Source organism: Macroventuria anomochaeta (genome assembly GCF_010093625.1).
Source record: "Macroventuria anomochaeta strain CBS 525.71 unplaced genomic scaffold BU25scaffold_54, whole genome shotgun sequence".
Classification (NCBI taxonomy): Eukaryota; Fungi; Ascomycota; class Dothideomycetes; order Pleosporales; family Didymellaceae; genus Macroventuria; species Macroventuria anomochaeta.
Genome location: NW_022985415.1, coordinates 110,662 through 125,033, shown reverse-complemented (window position 1 = coordinate 125,033; position 14,372 = coordinate 110,662). Strand labels below are relative to the sequence as shown.

Below are 14,372 nucleotides of genomic sequence, written 5' to 3'. Positions count from 1 at the left end.
CCCGTTGTTTGCTTACCCATGGCCTTGCCGTTGACTGAATGGTGATCACATGGTAGGTATCGTGAACGTCGCGGCTGTTCCTGCCTCCGCGTTCCGTCCATTAGCGTTCGGCGATCCTCGGCAAGGCTAACAAAGCTCATTCGAGTCGACAACTCACAATTACCATCGGCAGTAACTATGCGATTCTAGCCCCCATTCGTCATTACCAAGCAATATGTTGCGTGACGTTTGGCCGACAAAGATGTGCAATTTACTCTGCGGTAGATATATAGCGCCTAGACCGCGACAACATCACCACCCGACGGTGATCCATATCAAAGAAGCTCCCAATTGAAAGTGTAAGAGCAAGGAAACCCGGAGATAGTACGACTCGACGATTTGAAGTTTGCAAGCCAAGATGCCGAACATGAAAGAAGCGATCATCGCCAAAGGCCTCAAGACCACAATCCAGGATGTCGCCATCCCTGAGCCGCAACCCGACCAGGTCATCATCCAAGTCGTAGTCTCTGGCTCCAACCCCAAGGACTGGAAGATCCCCGAACTCGTCCCTGACTACAACGCCAACAGCGGCGACGACATTGCCGGCATCGTGCACAGCGTGGGTTCAAATGTATGGGAATTCAAGAAGGGCGATCGCGTAGCGAGTTTCCACGAGATGATGACGCCTGGAGGCAGTTTTGCAGAGTATGCGGTTGGCTGGCAGCACACTACTTTCCACCTGCCCAAGGAGTTGAGCTTCGAAGGTAAGCAACCCAACAAATCACACGAACGCGAAATGAGCTGGGACTGACGTGAAGTGTAGATGCTGCGACCATCCCCCTCGCAGCCATGACAGCAGCCCTAGGCATGCACCAACGCCTCGGACTTCCCGGCCCCTGGACCCCCGCAACAGAGCCTACACCCCTCGTTGTCTATGGCGGCGCAGCAGCAGTCGGCGCGTATGCAATCAAACTTGCTGTTCTGGCCAACATCCACCCCATCATCGCAGTCGCCGGACGTGGCGAGAAGTTCGTTGAGGGATTGATCGACCGCAGCAAAGGCGACACCATTGTCGACTACCGCAAGGGCAACGAGGCAGTTGTCCAAGGCATCAAGGATGCGCTGAAGGGGCAGAAACTGTGGCACGCGTTCGACGCCACATCCGAACATGGGAGCTACACCAACATTGTGCAAGTGCTGGAGCCGACGGGCCATTTGACTGTGGTGCTGCCGGGCAAGAAGTACGAGGGCGTGCCCGAGAGCGTCAAGCTCACAACGACGAATGTCGGTGCAAGCCACAAGGACGACAAGGATTACGCGTACATCATGTTCAGGTACTTTGCTAGGGGACTGGCGGAGGGCTTCTTCAAGCCGCACCCATACGAGGTCATTCCTGGTGGACTCGAGGGCGTGCAGAAGGGGTTGGAGAACCTGAGGGATGGAAAGGCGAGTGGTGTGAAGTACGTGTTTAGGATTGGAGAGACGAAGGGTGTTAAGAGCGCCTTGTAGAGAAGGTCGTCCACTTTACGCGAAGAAACTGGTTTGTAAAACTATGCTAGTATTCCTGATACTCTCTTGGAGTATATCTACCATGCAATTGCAATCAATGCAGTGACGCCCGGTCATGCAACAATTCGAAAAGAAAGTAAACGACAGTCTCGCATGTGCATCCCTAATAGTGAAGCACGTTCGAACAAAACTGATGACAATACCCAAACGCCCGTTTGTGGTATCTTGCGAGCCCCTCGGGAGCAAGGGAAGGGACGCGACCCGATGATGCTGACTTGTATGCAAAGGAGATAAGACAAAGGAAATCAAAGAGCAGCGGACGAGCTCTGTTTGGCTCGCCGCTTTGCGCGTGGGAAGAAGGTATGGGTCGCAGTCGACATCGCTGTGGGCGTGAAGGAAGACTCAGATCTTGCGTCGGACGGTGAACTTGCGTTCCATAGTTGCCGCGGGTAGCGCGTCGGCGAAGAGGTCTCGTGCTGTCATTATGTCAGTCCCCGCTCAGAATTCCGTACAAATAATCTCTTACCTTCAGCCGAATCAAACATAATCAGAATATCGTCATGCTCACCCGGATACTCAATTTCATCAAGACACACAAACCTCCTCTTCGTGCCGACCCAACCCGTCAGCCTACCCTCCGCCTTCTGCATCTTCCCTTCTCCTCTGCGCTGATCCACAGGCAGCGCAAACTTGGCGTCGACCAGCTTCAGACCGAATTTGCCGCCGCTGTCCTTCTTCTCGAACGTGTCCATGGACGAGAGACGGAAGTTCATGGCGTCGGCGTGCGAGAAGTCTTCAAAAAAGGCGAGGAGTTGGACGACGTTGTCTTGGTGCACAATCTGGAGGCGGATTGTGTTGGCAGTCCATTGCTTGTAGATGGGGACTACCATGCGCCGGCGGGAGATGGAGAATGTGCTTGCGATGCTGCGGACGTCAGTGAAACGCTTCCCGATGTTTTCATCGGAGTAATGGGACAAATACATACCCATCGAATTTGACCTCGAAACCAGTGACTGCGAGCTGGAAGGCGTGTAAGTCTTTGAACGAGTTGAATGCTAAACGGCGGATTGTGGATGCGTTTGTTAGCGTGCGGAGGAGTTCAGCGAGCGCGTCAGGGACATCTTTGTCGGTGCGGCTGCTGTCGACTGCGACGGCCATGTCTTGCTGAGGGTTGCGGAGGAGTGTGAGGTCTGCGGCGCCGTCGGTTGGGAGGCGGACTAGGATTTCGCCAGGACCTGGTGATATTAGTGATTTTCCACCAGACAAGGGTATTTGAAAGAATTTACCAAGGTTCATGCGATCGGATATAATGCCAGCGCTGTGCCGGCAAACGATTCTCAGACTCTCACTCATCACAGTCGGTGCGGCTTCTAGGCCTGCGGCTTCTGGGTCCTGGTTCACTGTCTTTGCTTCCTGCCACTGGAGCTTTTCGAGAACGCGACTGCCGACTGCGCTAAACGCGTCTGCCTGATCTGCGCTCTCGATGCTGAAAGATTTGAGGGGCACCTGAGCAAACGTCATCTCACCAGGCGCAATATTCATCGACGTGAAAGTGCCAAACAAGTGGTTTCGGTCATTAGCATCTTGGAAGACGAGATGTACTGTGCAAACTCTAGGTCTCTGTTCCGCAGCGCCTTCGCGGAAGTGCAACCTCATTGCTGGCGACTGGTCGTTCTCGGTGACGTATTCGAAGTTCATGGGTTCTTGCTTCGTGCCTAGTTCGTGTTCGACGAAGCTCAGTTGCTTGTTCTTCTGTGCTGTGACCAACACCAGTCTGTAGCCGCGGTGCAGCTTGCGCTTCCCTGTACCTTCGCTACTGCGATCGAACTTTTCAAACACCATGAGCTTGCAGCCGTGCACACGTTCTGGTGGAAAGGCCGCTGGGTTCGCCGGGTCTTTGTAGCTTGCTTCCCGCAGGTAAAGCTTGCCGGAGAAGCGTTCGTTCGCTCGCTCTCTCATGCTGGATTCGACACGGTTGGTGTGGTCCACGATGGCCCACAGATTGCGCCAATCGCCCTCATTCAACTCGAGTCTGAGGACGAACCCGTGGTGCAACTGGAGGCTGAGCTGACGTGACTGCTTTTTCCAACTAACGTCCTTCCAGGTCGGTCCGGTAGCGGCGTTCAACCCTACAATCAGGTTGAGGTCTTCGTTCTGGCTGCAGATGGCCAGCTTGGTCGCGTACTCCTCCTTGGAGCGCAGTACGGTGATGGCGGCAGGCATGGGCGCACCGCCAGTGTTGGCGTCGTCGGTCAACATGGTAGCTGTGGCGAACATCCTGAAGTAGCAGAACTCGTTCTTTGTGTCAGTCAAAGGCAAGTATTGTGACAAGCTTGGCTGCTGCGACTGCGGTCCGTTCCTCGTCTGCTTGTACTTGGCTCCAGAAAGTACACTTGCGGCAATTGGGTCGAACCTTGGGTATTCTTCCCATATGTTCTGATTCTGGCCTTGAATAAGAGCTGCTGTCGGAGGCATACTTTGATGCTTCTTCATCGATCCAGTCAGCAGCTTCATATAGTGAAAGATCGCATTCTTGATCTCGAAAGCTTCAGTGGCTGCAATATCGCCAGCTTGTCTGGCTACATCAGGCTTGGCATCTTCGGACTGACCAGCGTACTGGCTCAAAGCCGGGTGTCCCGGAAGGACCTCAACACAAATCCACAAAGCTTTGGCCAGGTCGACGTGTGGCTGGGTGAGACGTTCCTGCTGCGGCTCTGCAGTCTTGGGTCGACTCCTGATCAGGTTCTCCATACCAGCACGGCCCTTCAAGAACCACCAAGTCGCAACTCGAGCCCACTGCGTAGGTGAGCGGTCGTGAATGTTGCCCCCGAGCTGTGCTGTCAACGCAAAGATACCATTCATGTGAATGACACGCTCCGCAAAGTCCTTGAACGCAGCATCGCCAAGCATCCTTGTATCCGAACGAGCGAGAGAACCTCCTAGCCTCATGCTGATATCCTGTCTTGGTCGTATGGTAAATGCTGGTTCAGAGGGGTGTGAGATGGAGCCTTGTGAGCCTTGGGAGTGCGAGAATGAGTTCTGTGAGTGCGAAACAGAGCCTTGTTTCTTAGGCTGAGGCGGTGGCGGTTGTGCTTGCGCCGGTGGCTTAGCAGGTTGTAGAGCTGATGGCGTGTTTAGGTGAAGCTCATCTGCAGCAGATTGAGGGGGTTTGGCCGAGAAAGCTTCTGATCTGCCAGGTGATGATCGTGCATCGGAGGGTCTGCTCTGATGTGTCGAGACTGAGGACGACGGTTGATGCGGATCGGTGTCTAGCGGAAAGGTTCCTGGAGGCATTGGTCTCCGTCCTGGTGATGGCCCGCGTGCTCTTGACCGGTATGGGTCCTCTGCATCCAAACCTCTTGGAGGTGATTGCTGAGTTGGTTGGATAGGTTGACTTTGTGGTGGTGACTGGCGTGATGGCTGAACTGGTGGTGCTGACGGTGGTGTTCTACCGCCCATGTACGCATTGTAGGTCGATGGTGGAGTCCCAACCTGGAAGGGATCTGATTGTAAGGAGCTCGTGTCTGAACCACGCTTCCCTTCTGCAGCACGCTGCTGTGCCTCGTGCAGCGCTCGCCCTTCCTCCGCCCTCATCTTGTGCTTCACTTTGGCAGAGAAGGAATCTGGATCCTCTGGCTCGCTCTGCAGGAAGCGCTCAGCCAACAGAGCTCTTGATTCCAACGGCGAATCGTCCTCCTGTTCGACAAAGCGCATCTCAGGCAATCGTGGTATCTGAGGAGCTGAAGACACCTGCTCTAACGAGGAGTCGTCCGAGTCGTCAACTATGTCCGTGAAGCCTGTCTGTGATCGCTTGAGAGGTTTTGGCCTGAAGTCGTCCTCCTCTTCCTGTGTGGGTGGTAGTACGGGTGCCTTCCTCTCGGCTACCGGCGATACGTTGTTGTCCGAGTCTTGCGAGAATGCAGAGTACGCAGAGTCCTTGCTGGGGCGTCGCGCGGCCGGGGGCTCGTTCTGCATGAGGTCGAAGCCAGTCGGCGCCCTCGAGAGGACCTTGGGGCGCTCTCCAAGACCCATTGGGCCCATGCGCTGCGGGGCTGGAGGCGGTGGGTGCGCATACGTGTTGATGTTGCCCATCTCGAGCTTCTTCTGCAGCGGCGGTGACATCTCGCCCTGGTTGGTGAGGGTGCGTGTGAAGCTGTTCCTCGGCGCTGCGGTCTGGGACGTCTGCGAATCGGAACGGGTCATGCCGTTGAACTGGGGTGTCCGGGCTGAGACATTCGCATCGTCCTGTGTGCTCTGGGTCTGCAGGCGGTCCACGTCCGACACGCTGCTCGCCTTCTTGCGCCGCGAGACCTCCAGCGACGGCTCCTCACACTCGTCGCCGCCACGACCAATGACATCTGGCTGCGTGCGGGCGAAGTTTACGGTGAGCCCCCTCTTGCGCGTGGCCGTCCGCAGGCCGCCAGGGCCAGGGCTCTTGCCGTTTGCTGCAGCGCTGCTGAGGATCTCCTGGGCGCCGGGCCACCGCTGGGCGCGGGCAACGTCGATGCGGGGCTTCGCTGCGAGAAAGGCGGCGGTGGCCTGCTGCTGGGCGTTTGCCTTCTCGGTCGACGGCTTGAGGAAGTCGTTGACGTCTTCGTTGAGCTTGAACGTGTCGGCGCGCTTCGCCTTGGGCTGCTCCTCGGCCGCGGCGTCGTCTTTGGCGAAGTACTTGGTCCGCCAGCGGCTGCCCTTGCTGAGCAGCTTGTTGCCAGCCTCTCGAGCCTCATCGAGGCGTGCATCGACCATCATGCCCCGAATCGCTCAGCGATATGTTGGGGGCTTTGGGAGTGGGCGGCGGTTGCTCGCGTGCCTGGCGTCGTGGCTGTCGTCGTCGTCGTCGTCTCCTCGATTGGCTGCGGCGCTAGGGTACGTGGAGGGAATAGCGGGAGTGATGCGCCCAACTCGAAACGGGGGCCTTGCACCTCCAATGTCAGTTAATTTTGCTGCAGCCAAAGAGTGCAGGAGGCGTGCAGACGGTGCAAATGGGAGCAAAACAGAGGATGAGAGCACACGAAGCCGCCCAGGAACCTGTGCCCTCTTCGCTGCGGTGCGACCTTTGAGTGCAGCAGCGGAGCAAATTAGGATCGTGGAAGGGACGCGGCTAGCGCTGTTTGTTGCCAGTCCTACAGGTACCTTATCGTGTTGGAGCCTGCCGCCGGGGAAGATTACGCAGAGCAAGTGGTACTCTTTCACACATCTGCTGGAAGATGACACATGTCAAGGGAGCGAGCGCAGATGTCAAGATCGAGGGCTTCATGCATGTTGAGCGCCGGCCGCCGCTGTCTCGTCTTCTACTCCAACGACATCCAGCCAGCACCACCAACCCCACATCTTTCGTACTCTAGTACACGACACGGGTCTGTGCGCGGTCACTCCGGTGCAGTCACGGCAGTCAATTGAGCGCTCCTTGCACACTGCTGCACTGCGCACTGAAGTTTCGAGCATCTTCGTTGACCCTGCGACTGTTGAAACTCGCACCGCGATGCTCCTGCGACTATTAATACTCGGGCCTTTATTAAAGGGTCTTGCCCCGCAAGTGGCCGTAGCCTCAAAACGGTCCCCATCGATCATGGTAGCCGCGCCGCCGAGCAGGGCTTCCTGGAAGACACCCCGACCTGGTTTACGTTTTCACTTTCACGATGTATCTTTTTGATGATTGTCTGTGAGCATACCGGTGTGCATAGGCTCAATCAAGAGCAGCGCCAGCCAAAATTACCTTCCCGGAAAGGCAAACCACAAAGCCAGACATGTCCCAAAACGACCCAGCGCCCGTGCCTTATCACTCCACACGGGTGCATGGGCCTAGTTCCCTCGGCTGGCTGATGATTGCATGACTCTAGCCGTCTCAAGCCTGGCGTGTGAATCGGCTGCAGCTTGCATCTTGCTGTCCTCTACTTGCTCGAGAATTGCTCGTACCTGGTGCCTGGCAGACTGTTGCAGGATTGCGAGTGTGACCGTGTTCGCTGTCGTATCAAGGGGGGATCTGCGGGCAAGTGTGTTTCGAGTTACGATACACGCGAGAGACCGAAGTACCGGCTAGCGAGAGAAAGGCACAACAGGGCTGCTTACGTCATCGCGCTAGATTTCTTCATGTCGACCGAGCTTGAGTCTTCAGAGGAACCAAATCTGCTACATCACTGACTGCGAAGCCTTTGCTCTGCGTGTGTCGAGTGAGTTTGTTTCAGAGTGGATGCCTTCTTTGCTGTCGCCCAGGCAACGCACGTGGTGCGTCGTCATCTGGAGATGATGCGAGTTGAGATCCTCAGGAGACAATGAGTAAGGCATGCGAACCTCTGAGGAATGTGGATCTCTGAGTTCGGAGCCTTTCCTGGCCCAAGTGGAGCCCCTCACGCGATATAGGCCGATGTTCAAGCCGTCCGTTGGTCAACGTTGGAAATCCTCATTCGTCGGTCCCAAACGTTGACTGACGGCTTGGCGCAGATGCGTTCGACTTCACGTAGGCAGTGTTCTCAGGTGTGGTTACCCCTGCTACAATATTTCTTCTGGTGATGGGTATGTGCACAGTACAGTGTTCTTCAAGCTGTAGTGGATATGCCGGCATGACGTCACGAAAGTCAGTCATCTTGACGTGTATCGGCAGATGGAAAGAGCAGCGTATTTGAGGAAGCCGTAGGAGATGCAGTGCAGTCAACCCGCAAACTATCAGTAACTGTGTACGTCCGACATGTCTCCCGATACCTCAAAAATGCGCGCTGTCGCTGTCACAAAGTACGGCGAAGTCAATAACCTCCAGAGCATCGAAGTACCGAAACCCTCGAATCCTGAAGGCTACGACATCCTAGTTCGCATCAAAGCATGCTCGGTGAACCCAGTCGATACGAAGGTCCGAGCAGGTGTGTACGACGATTACCCTGACTACTACGATCGAGCGCCCAAGCCCCCTCAGATCCTTGGGTTCGATGCGGCCGGTGTGGTCGAGAGCGCTGGTCCAGACGTCAAGAAATTCAAGGCTGGCGACGAGGTCTTCTACGCCGGTTCGCCCATCCGTCACGGTAGCAATGCTGAGTTTCAGCTTGTTGACTCGCGGAGTGTGTCGTTCAAACCGAAGAGCTTGGATTGGGGCCAAGCTGCCAGCATGCCGTTGACGTGGATCACAGCATGGGAGGCGCTGGTGGAGCGTATGGAGATCCAAGAAGGCGAGGAGGCAGGCATCCTCATTGTCAATGGGGCTGGAGGCGTAGGCAGCGTAGCAAGCCAGATTGCCCGTTGCGTGCTGAAGCTTCCTGTTGTGGTGACCACAGCTTCGAGAGAAGAGACTGTCAAGTTCTCGAAAGACGTTGGAGGTGCCACACATACCGTCAACCATCGCGAAGACCTAGTAAAGCAAGTCAAGGAGTTAGAGCTAGACGTCCCGATTAAGTACGTGTTCATCACGCATACTCCAACTTCAGGCTATCTCGCGCCTGCCGCCAAGATCCTGGCACCTTTTGGGAAAGTCTGCTCGATTGTTCAAGACCAAGAGATGCCAATGTACGGGACAGAGTTCATGGCGAAGAGTTTGACCTTCGTATGGGCGCTGCTGGGCACTAAGCCGTACCATGGCGTGCATCCGGAGAGCCATGGCAAGATCTTGGAGAGGTTGAAGGAGCTGTTGGACAACAACGAAGTGAAGTGTCACAACACTCGGAAGCTGAAGATCGACGAAGATGGTGTGAGGAAGGCGCATGAGATCATCGAGGGTGGTAAAGCCATTGGCAAGGTGTCGCTGGAATTTTGATCTGACTCGATGAACTCTTGGGGAGTGAAGACCTCGAGGAGATTAGTGGTGGAATCCCTGTCGCAGCGGCTGAAGCGTTTTGTGAGCTGTTGTCCATGGTACAAGCTGCACTGGTAAGCAATCGGAGATCTCGGCATGTCGTGTACCGGTGGAGGAAACATTGCAACGGCTGTCATACCAGAGGCTGCTATTCCATCTGTCCGTTGAGTGGTGGCAGTACAGGCGCAGGCAGTGGGCTCACCTTGGAGCATGTAAGTAGCAAGAAACAGGTACAAGAGTACATGAACAAGGCAAACACATGATTACCAGTTGATGCGTGCTCGTCACACAAGTGGTGCATATGTCAAGAGGGGCTGCAGTTGTCGAGTGGAGAACGACGCACGTCCGGAGTCAAGATGGATGGAGCTTAGGTCGGTCGTTCGCGCTCGGTGCGGGATGAATTCGAGGCCCACCTCCCACGCCTTAGCACGACGAATGAGCTCACACTCCAGCGAATTGTGAGAGCTCTTCAGCAGCGCTCTTTGGACCACATGGTGTTTTGTTGTTGCTTTTGATGCAGCGTCATCGTTGGCTGCGACAGGCGTCTGTTCTCCTGGTAGCTGCAGCTGAGTTATGCGCCCAGGACGCCCGGAGTTCGAGCGGCGCCACCAATTGTGCGCCGAAGCCAATGCGCCTAGAGAGAGGTGCAGCGACATTGCGCAGGCCAGGCTTCTTGCGCTTCCCAGCCTCCTCCGCCTCTGCTCGACCCCGTCTCACCCGACCATAGCGTAGCAGAGACTTGCGCGACACCGACGACGCCCTCTACCACCGTGAAATCCACTTCTGCGCCGTGCGACAACGTTGGAACCGCCATCCATCAGCGAACGCCGAGCTTGGCGGCTGCCAACCGAGGGCTGCGTCACCAGCTGCACCCGCCCACTTTAACGGCCAACGTTCAATCTCAAGTCCACTGCGATTGCAGACGAACGGCGCCGGCGTCGCATAGCCCACGACTGACCTGTCCTGCTCGGAATGGCCTCCTCATAGCGCTGGACGCAGAGCCCGTCTCCCACCGCACCGACAGGTATCAGCTCGCCGATAGGCACCGTCCACGTCTACAGCCCGCCCGCCGTAGCCTGTGGCCATGTCAGGACTACAGCCAGACCTATACGCTCTGCTCGAAGGCTCGTTCACCGGCCCACGGAAGCTCCCCGCGCGCAGACACGTCTCGCGCCGCAGCGACAGCTACCGCCAGTACTTGCCTGCATCCACTCCCCTCCAGCTCCAGCAAGACGACTCGCAGTCGGACGATGATACGGAGCCGTTCGTTAGCAGTAGTCAGCAGTCTACACCGCTTGCATCGCCCGGCATCCTGAACGGCGCAGACAACAACGGTCTGCCGCCGACGCCGCCAAGTACCTCTCGCGACGGACCAGCCGCCATGTCTCTCGAACCGCCGCCCAATCGGAACAGCGTCGTGGGCTCAATCGCGTCCCAGCAGTCAGCGCTCAGCACACCCGTCAACGCACGCAGTCCGCCCACTCCCGACCCAAGCCCGCCACGAACTGCCGGCTCGAACAGCACTGCCAAATCGAACAACCTCTCTGTCGAACGCCCACCGCTATTTGCATACCCATCGTCGAGGGCCGAGTCCTTCACTACAGCAAGAGAAGACTTGTCATCTGAGCCTAGCAACAGTCGATCAGCGACCCCAGTCATCGAACGGCTGAGCACCGTTGAGGAAGACCGAGGCTTGGGACTGGCCTTCGAACAGGACGACAACGACGTCACGCCAACAGAAAGGCCGCGGCTGTTCTACCCAAGCCCTAGTGCCGAAGCTCCCAAGCTCGAAGAAGCGGATACCATGGCCGGTGCCGAGGAGGATGTGGAGTTTCCTGTAGTGGACGAACTGGCAGATCGCGAGTGGAACACAGAATTGATGAGGAACGTGACAGTCCGCAGGAAACGCAAGCCCGATTCGTCGCCGCAAATAGTCTCAGAGCCCGTCGGCACAGCAGCAGGCGCAACTTCGCCAGCCACGAGCACGAGGTCGCGGCGTAGCTCTGGTCTACGCGAGCGCGTGGAAGCAAGCAGCAACAGCCCACGTGGTCCTTCGATCGAAAACTTCGCGCAGTCGATTGGCTGGCCAGCTGATGTCCATCGTACACCTGACGATTCCCACCTCGACACCAAGAGCAAGCGCATGTCTACAGCCTCTGTAGCTTCAACGGTCGTTGCAGCCGTGGTCATTACCACTCCTCCACAGCGGCAACGAACACTTCGCCACTCAGGCAGGAACATGGCCCTACGAAGAGACTCAGACTCCCCACTAAGCCGTGTGGCCACCTCTCATTCAAATCGCAACTCAATCGTGTCTGAGGACGTTCCACTGCACAGACTGGTGCACAAGAAAGCCAATCTTGCAGACAGGAACAAGCGCCTCAGCACTGATTCAGAGACTCTGGGGGCTTTGAGCACCGTGAGCGCTGCTCCTCGCAATGCCTCGCCTTTCTCCGTGCGCAGCAGCAGAACCATTGACAGCTCTGCGTACACTCTCGCCCATCAAGAGTCCGTCCGTAGGATTCTGCAGCCTGCAGCTGACATTCTCAGCAGGTCGAATTCGCAGAGACAACCGGACAGAAGCCCTCGCGTGCGCATATCCTCGGCGCCGGAATCTGCAAGACAAGCGACTGCACTTGCTAGAGCCAGAGGCTTCGTGGAAGTTTCTCCTCCACAAAGCCCACAACGTATCGCCGGGTTTGCCAGCCGCTCACCTGTGGTGTCATCACAGCTCCCATACACATCCCCCACACCGGTAGGCAGCGAGCATCGACGAGCTGTCTCAGACTCCAGTCGCCCTGGAGATCTCAACAAGCCATTACCTCGCAACCCGATGGAGCATGTTCTCGAATCTGCACAGCGTAAGCTCAGTGTGTACGATGACGAGACTGAGGACAAGGCCCCGCCGCCTGCGCTTCTGGATCGCGTGCGCCTGCTTGTGGCTGAACGTGAGGCTCAAGACGAGGTGGTACCTACACCGACGGTTGATCAGACGCCAGCTACGCCTGCACCTCAACAGTCAATGCCATCACCCAGCCAACTGTCACCTCTAGTGCGCAGGGGCTCCCGGTCGTCGAGAGGAAAGTCGGAAGAGCGACGACGAAGCTCGCACAGCCAGGATCGCACTTCGCCACTTCAAGATTCACATGTTGGTCAGAACTTCGATCGAACATCGCCCGAGGATTTTTCTCGCCGCAGCTACGATTGGCACAGGAGAACGTCTGATGAGCATCGCCGCATCAGCTTTGATAGGTCAACTGGGCGAACCGAAGAGCATGCGAATGCTCGACACCTTTACTCGCAATCGACACCATTTTCACAGTTCTCTGATACGCCTATCGAGGTGAGCGAGGCCACTGCGGTCAACATCTACCCGCACAACAACAACTCGCTTCTTGTGGTGCAGCAACCTTCCCGCGTGAACTCCCTGATGCCTGAGCCAAGGCAGTTGACCGATGGAGCCTACTTCGGTCCTCAAGATGACGTTGAACTGCGTCAAGAGCTGCTGCGAACGCCAACACCGCCCTTTGTCGATGCCATGGAAGGTCATCAGGACTCGCCCCAGGTGCCAACCCAGCCAACGCTTACATTCGAGCCGTCTACACCTCCGATGCAAATTGATCTACCGCAGCCTGATGGTGTCGACTCTCCTTTGAAGAATCCCCGGTCTGCCCCAGAGCCTCCGAAGATCATGTTCATACCACCCACCCCTGCTGAAGAGCTTGAGCGCCCACTCGAAGTCGGTCCGCCTGGTCCACCCAAACGCTCTGACTCGCACCCACAACGTCGCCTCTCGCTGGTCCAGCGTGCCCGTCGCTACTCTGACAACTTCATCTCGCCATTCTTGGCTCGAGCCTCAAGCAACCGCGGCCGTTACTATAGCGAGTCGCATACGCGATCTCAATCCTCTCACCGCAACCCAGATATTCCCACAGTGAACGATGAGGATGGGACCCTTCACCCTTTCTGGAGGCCGCGCGGCTTCTGGGATGGGTTCGAGGATAGTGAATCGGATGATGAAGACAACGTCCTGCCGTATGGAGGTGACACCAGTGACGTTGAAGATCCTGAGCCAGAGCCATACCCAAGGCGAAGGAACACTCTGCGCAAAAGACTGACAAACGGATTCCAAGGTTCCGGGGGCTTTCTGATCGGCAACTCACTTGGCGTGGAAAGGCACGGCACTAACCGACGGCGCCACCACGTTACGTTACCACCACACTTCCCTTCCAGCCCCAAGACGTCACAACACACATCGTCGCCTAGGATCCTGATTCAGTCAACTACACAGCCGCTCCGACCTCAGAATAGTGGAGTCCGCAAGAGCGCGTCAAGATCCAGTCTCCGCTTCTCTACCTCCTTCGAGCGACCGCCGAGGCGTCAGTCTTGGCGAAAGGTCAAGAGCATACCTGGCCTCAAAGGGTACCAAGTTCAGTACATTGGTGTGAGCGGTATCAAGGACCGCCTCAAGGAGCGCACAGCGGAGAAGAGGAGAGACAAAATCCGCAAGAGCATTGGATCACGGTACTACGTGGAGCCGAATGGTCCGATGAGTATCCACTGAGCCTTCGCCCGCGCTTTTCGTGGCGTCATGCACACTTTCAGGCCAGCACCACCCCCAGGGCCCGACCGTAGGCTTGGGTCAGGCCATGCTTCTCGAAGCCGTATTGACCGGAGCTGACACCCGCCCTCTCTTACCTCCGATGCCCTCGTGTTGAGCACGTTCGAGCTCGGACGCTCTTCCCCATGTTTCGCAACCTACTTTCCCAGCGCTTTATACCATGTAACGAGTTACGGCATCGCAGCATACTGCACCGTCACCTAAATATTTGAGCGCATTTGGCGCGTTTCGACGTAGTTTGAGCCTTTTCACGATTTTTGATACCACCTCACAGCGTCCATGAGCCGCATCACGAGCAGTAATTTCAACCTACACGCATTTTGGCGTACTTGTACATCACAACATCACGACTAAGCGAGAATATTACTATCCGCACTATCTTGGCAACATTTATAGATTCATTTACGATGCACATAACAAATGACGTATTTCTTTTATTTCGCTATCTCAGACTATCAGCAAATGGATACCTGTCCCACAAGCAAA

At 56.4% G+C, this 14,372-nt stretch overlaps 4 protein-coding genes across 4 annotated transcripts; 3 read left to right on the top strand and 1 right to left on the bottom strand.

Annotated features, from left to right (window-relative positions):
* Positions 1 to 177: 177 nt before the first annotated feature.
* On the top strand, positions 178 to 1,525 carry BU25DRAFT_404345 (zinc-binding oxidoreductase-like protein ToxD). The gene is made up of 2 exons (XM_033705117.1): positions 178 to 743; positions 803 to 1,525. Exons 1-2 carry the CDS (start codon positions 398 to 400, stop codon positions 1,486 to 1,488), a joined length of 1,032 nt encoding a protein of 343 aa, XP_033555738.1. The 5' UTR covers positions 178 to 397; the 3' UTR covers positions 1,489 to 1,525.
* A 45-nt stretch (positions 1,526 to 1,570) lies between these two features.
* Positions 1,571 to 7,059, bottom strand: BU25DRAFT_482709 (uncharacterized protein; the record flags this gene model as incomplete). Its single annotated transcript, XM_033711140.1, has 5 exons — positions 1,571 to 1,964; positions 2,015 to 2,412; positions 2,474 to 2,723; positions 2,775 to 6,203; positions 7,044 to 7,059. 5 exons carry the CDS (start codon positions 7,057 to 7,059, stop codon positions 1,891 to 1,893), a joined length of 4,167 nt encoding a protein of 1,388 aa, XP_033555737.1. The 3' UTR covers positions 1,571 to 1,890.
* Positions 7,060 to 8,126: 1,067 nt separating this feature from the next.
* On the top strand, positions 8,127 to 9,506 carry BU25DRAFT_416065 (quinone oxidoreductase). The gene has a single exon (XM_033707686.1). The coding sequence runs from the start codon at positions 8,174 to 8,176 to the stop codon at positions 9,224 to 9,226; it is 1,053 nt and encodes a 350-aa protein (XP_033555736.1). The 5' UTR covers positions 8,127 to 8,173; the 3' UTR covers positions 9,227 to 9,506.
* Positions 9,507 to 9,963: 457 nt separating this feature from the next.
* BU25DRAFT_416064 (uncharacterized protein) lies at positions 9,964 to 14,308 on the top strand. Its single transcript, XM_033707685.1, has one exon. It carries the CDS (start codon positions 10,350 to 10,352, stop codon positions 13,827 to 13,829), a length of 3,480 nt encoding a protein of 1,159 aa, XP_033555735.1. The 5' UTR covers positions 9,964 to 10,349; the 3' UTR covers positions 13,830 to 14,308.
* The last annotated feature ends 64 nt before the right edge of the window (positions 14,309 to 14,372 follow it).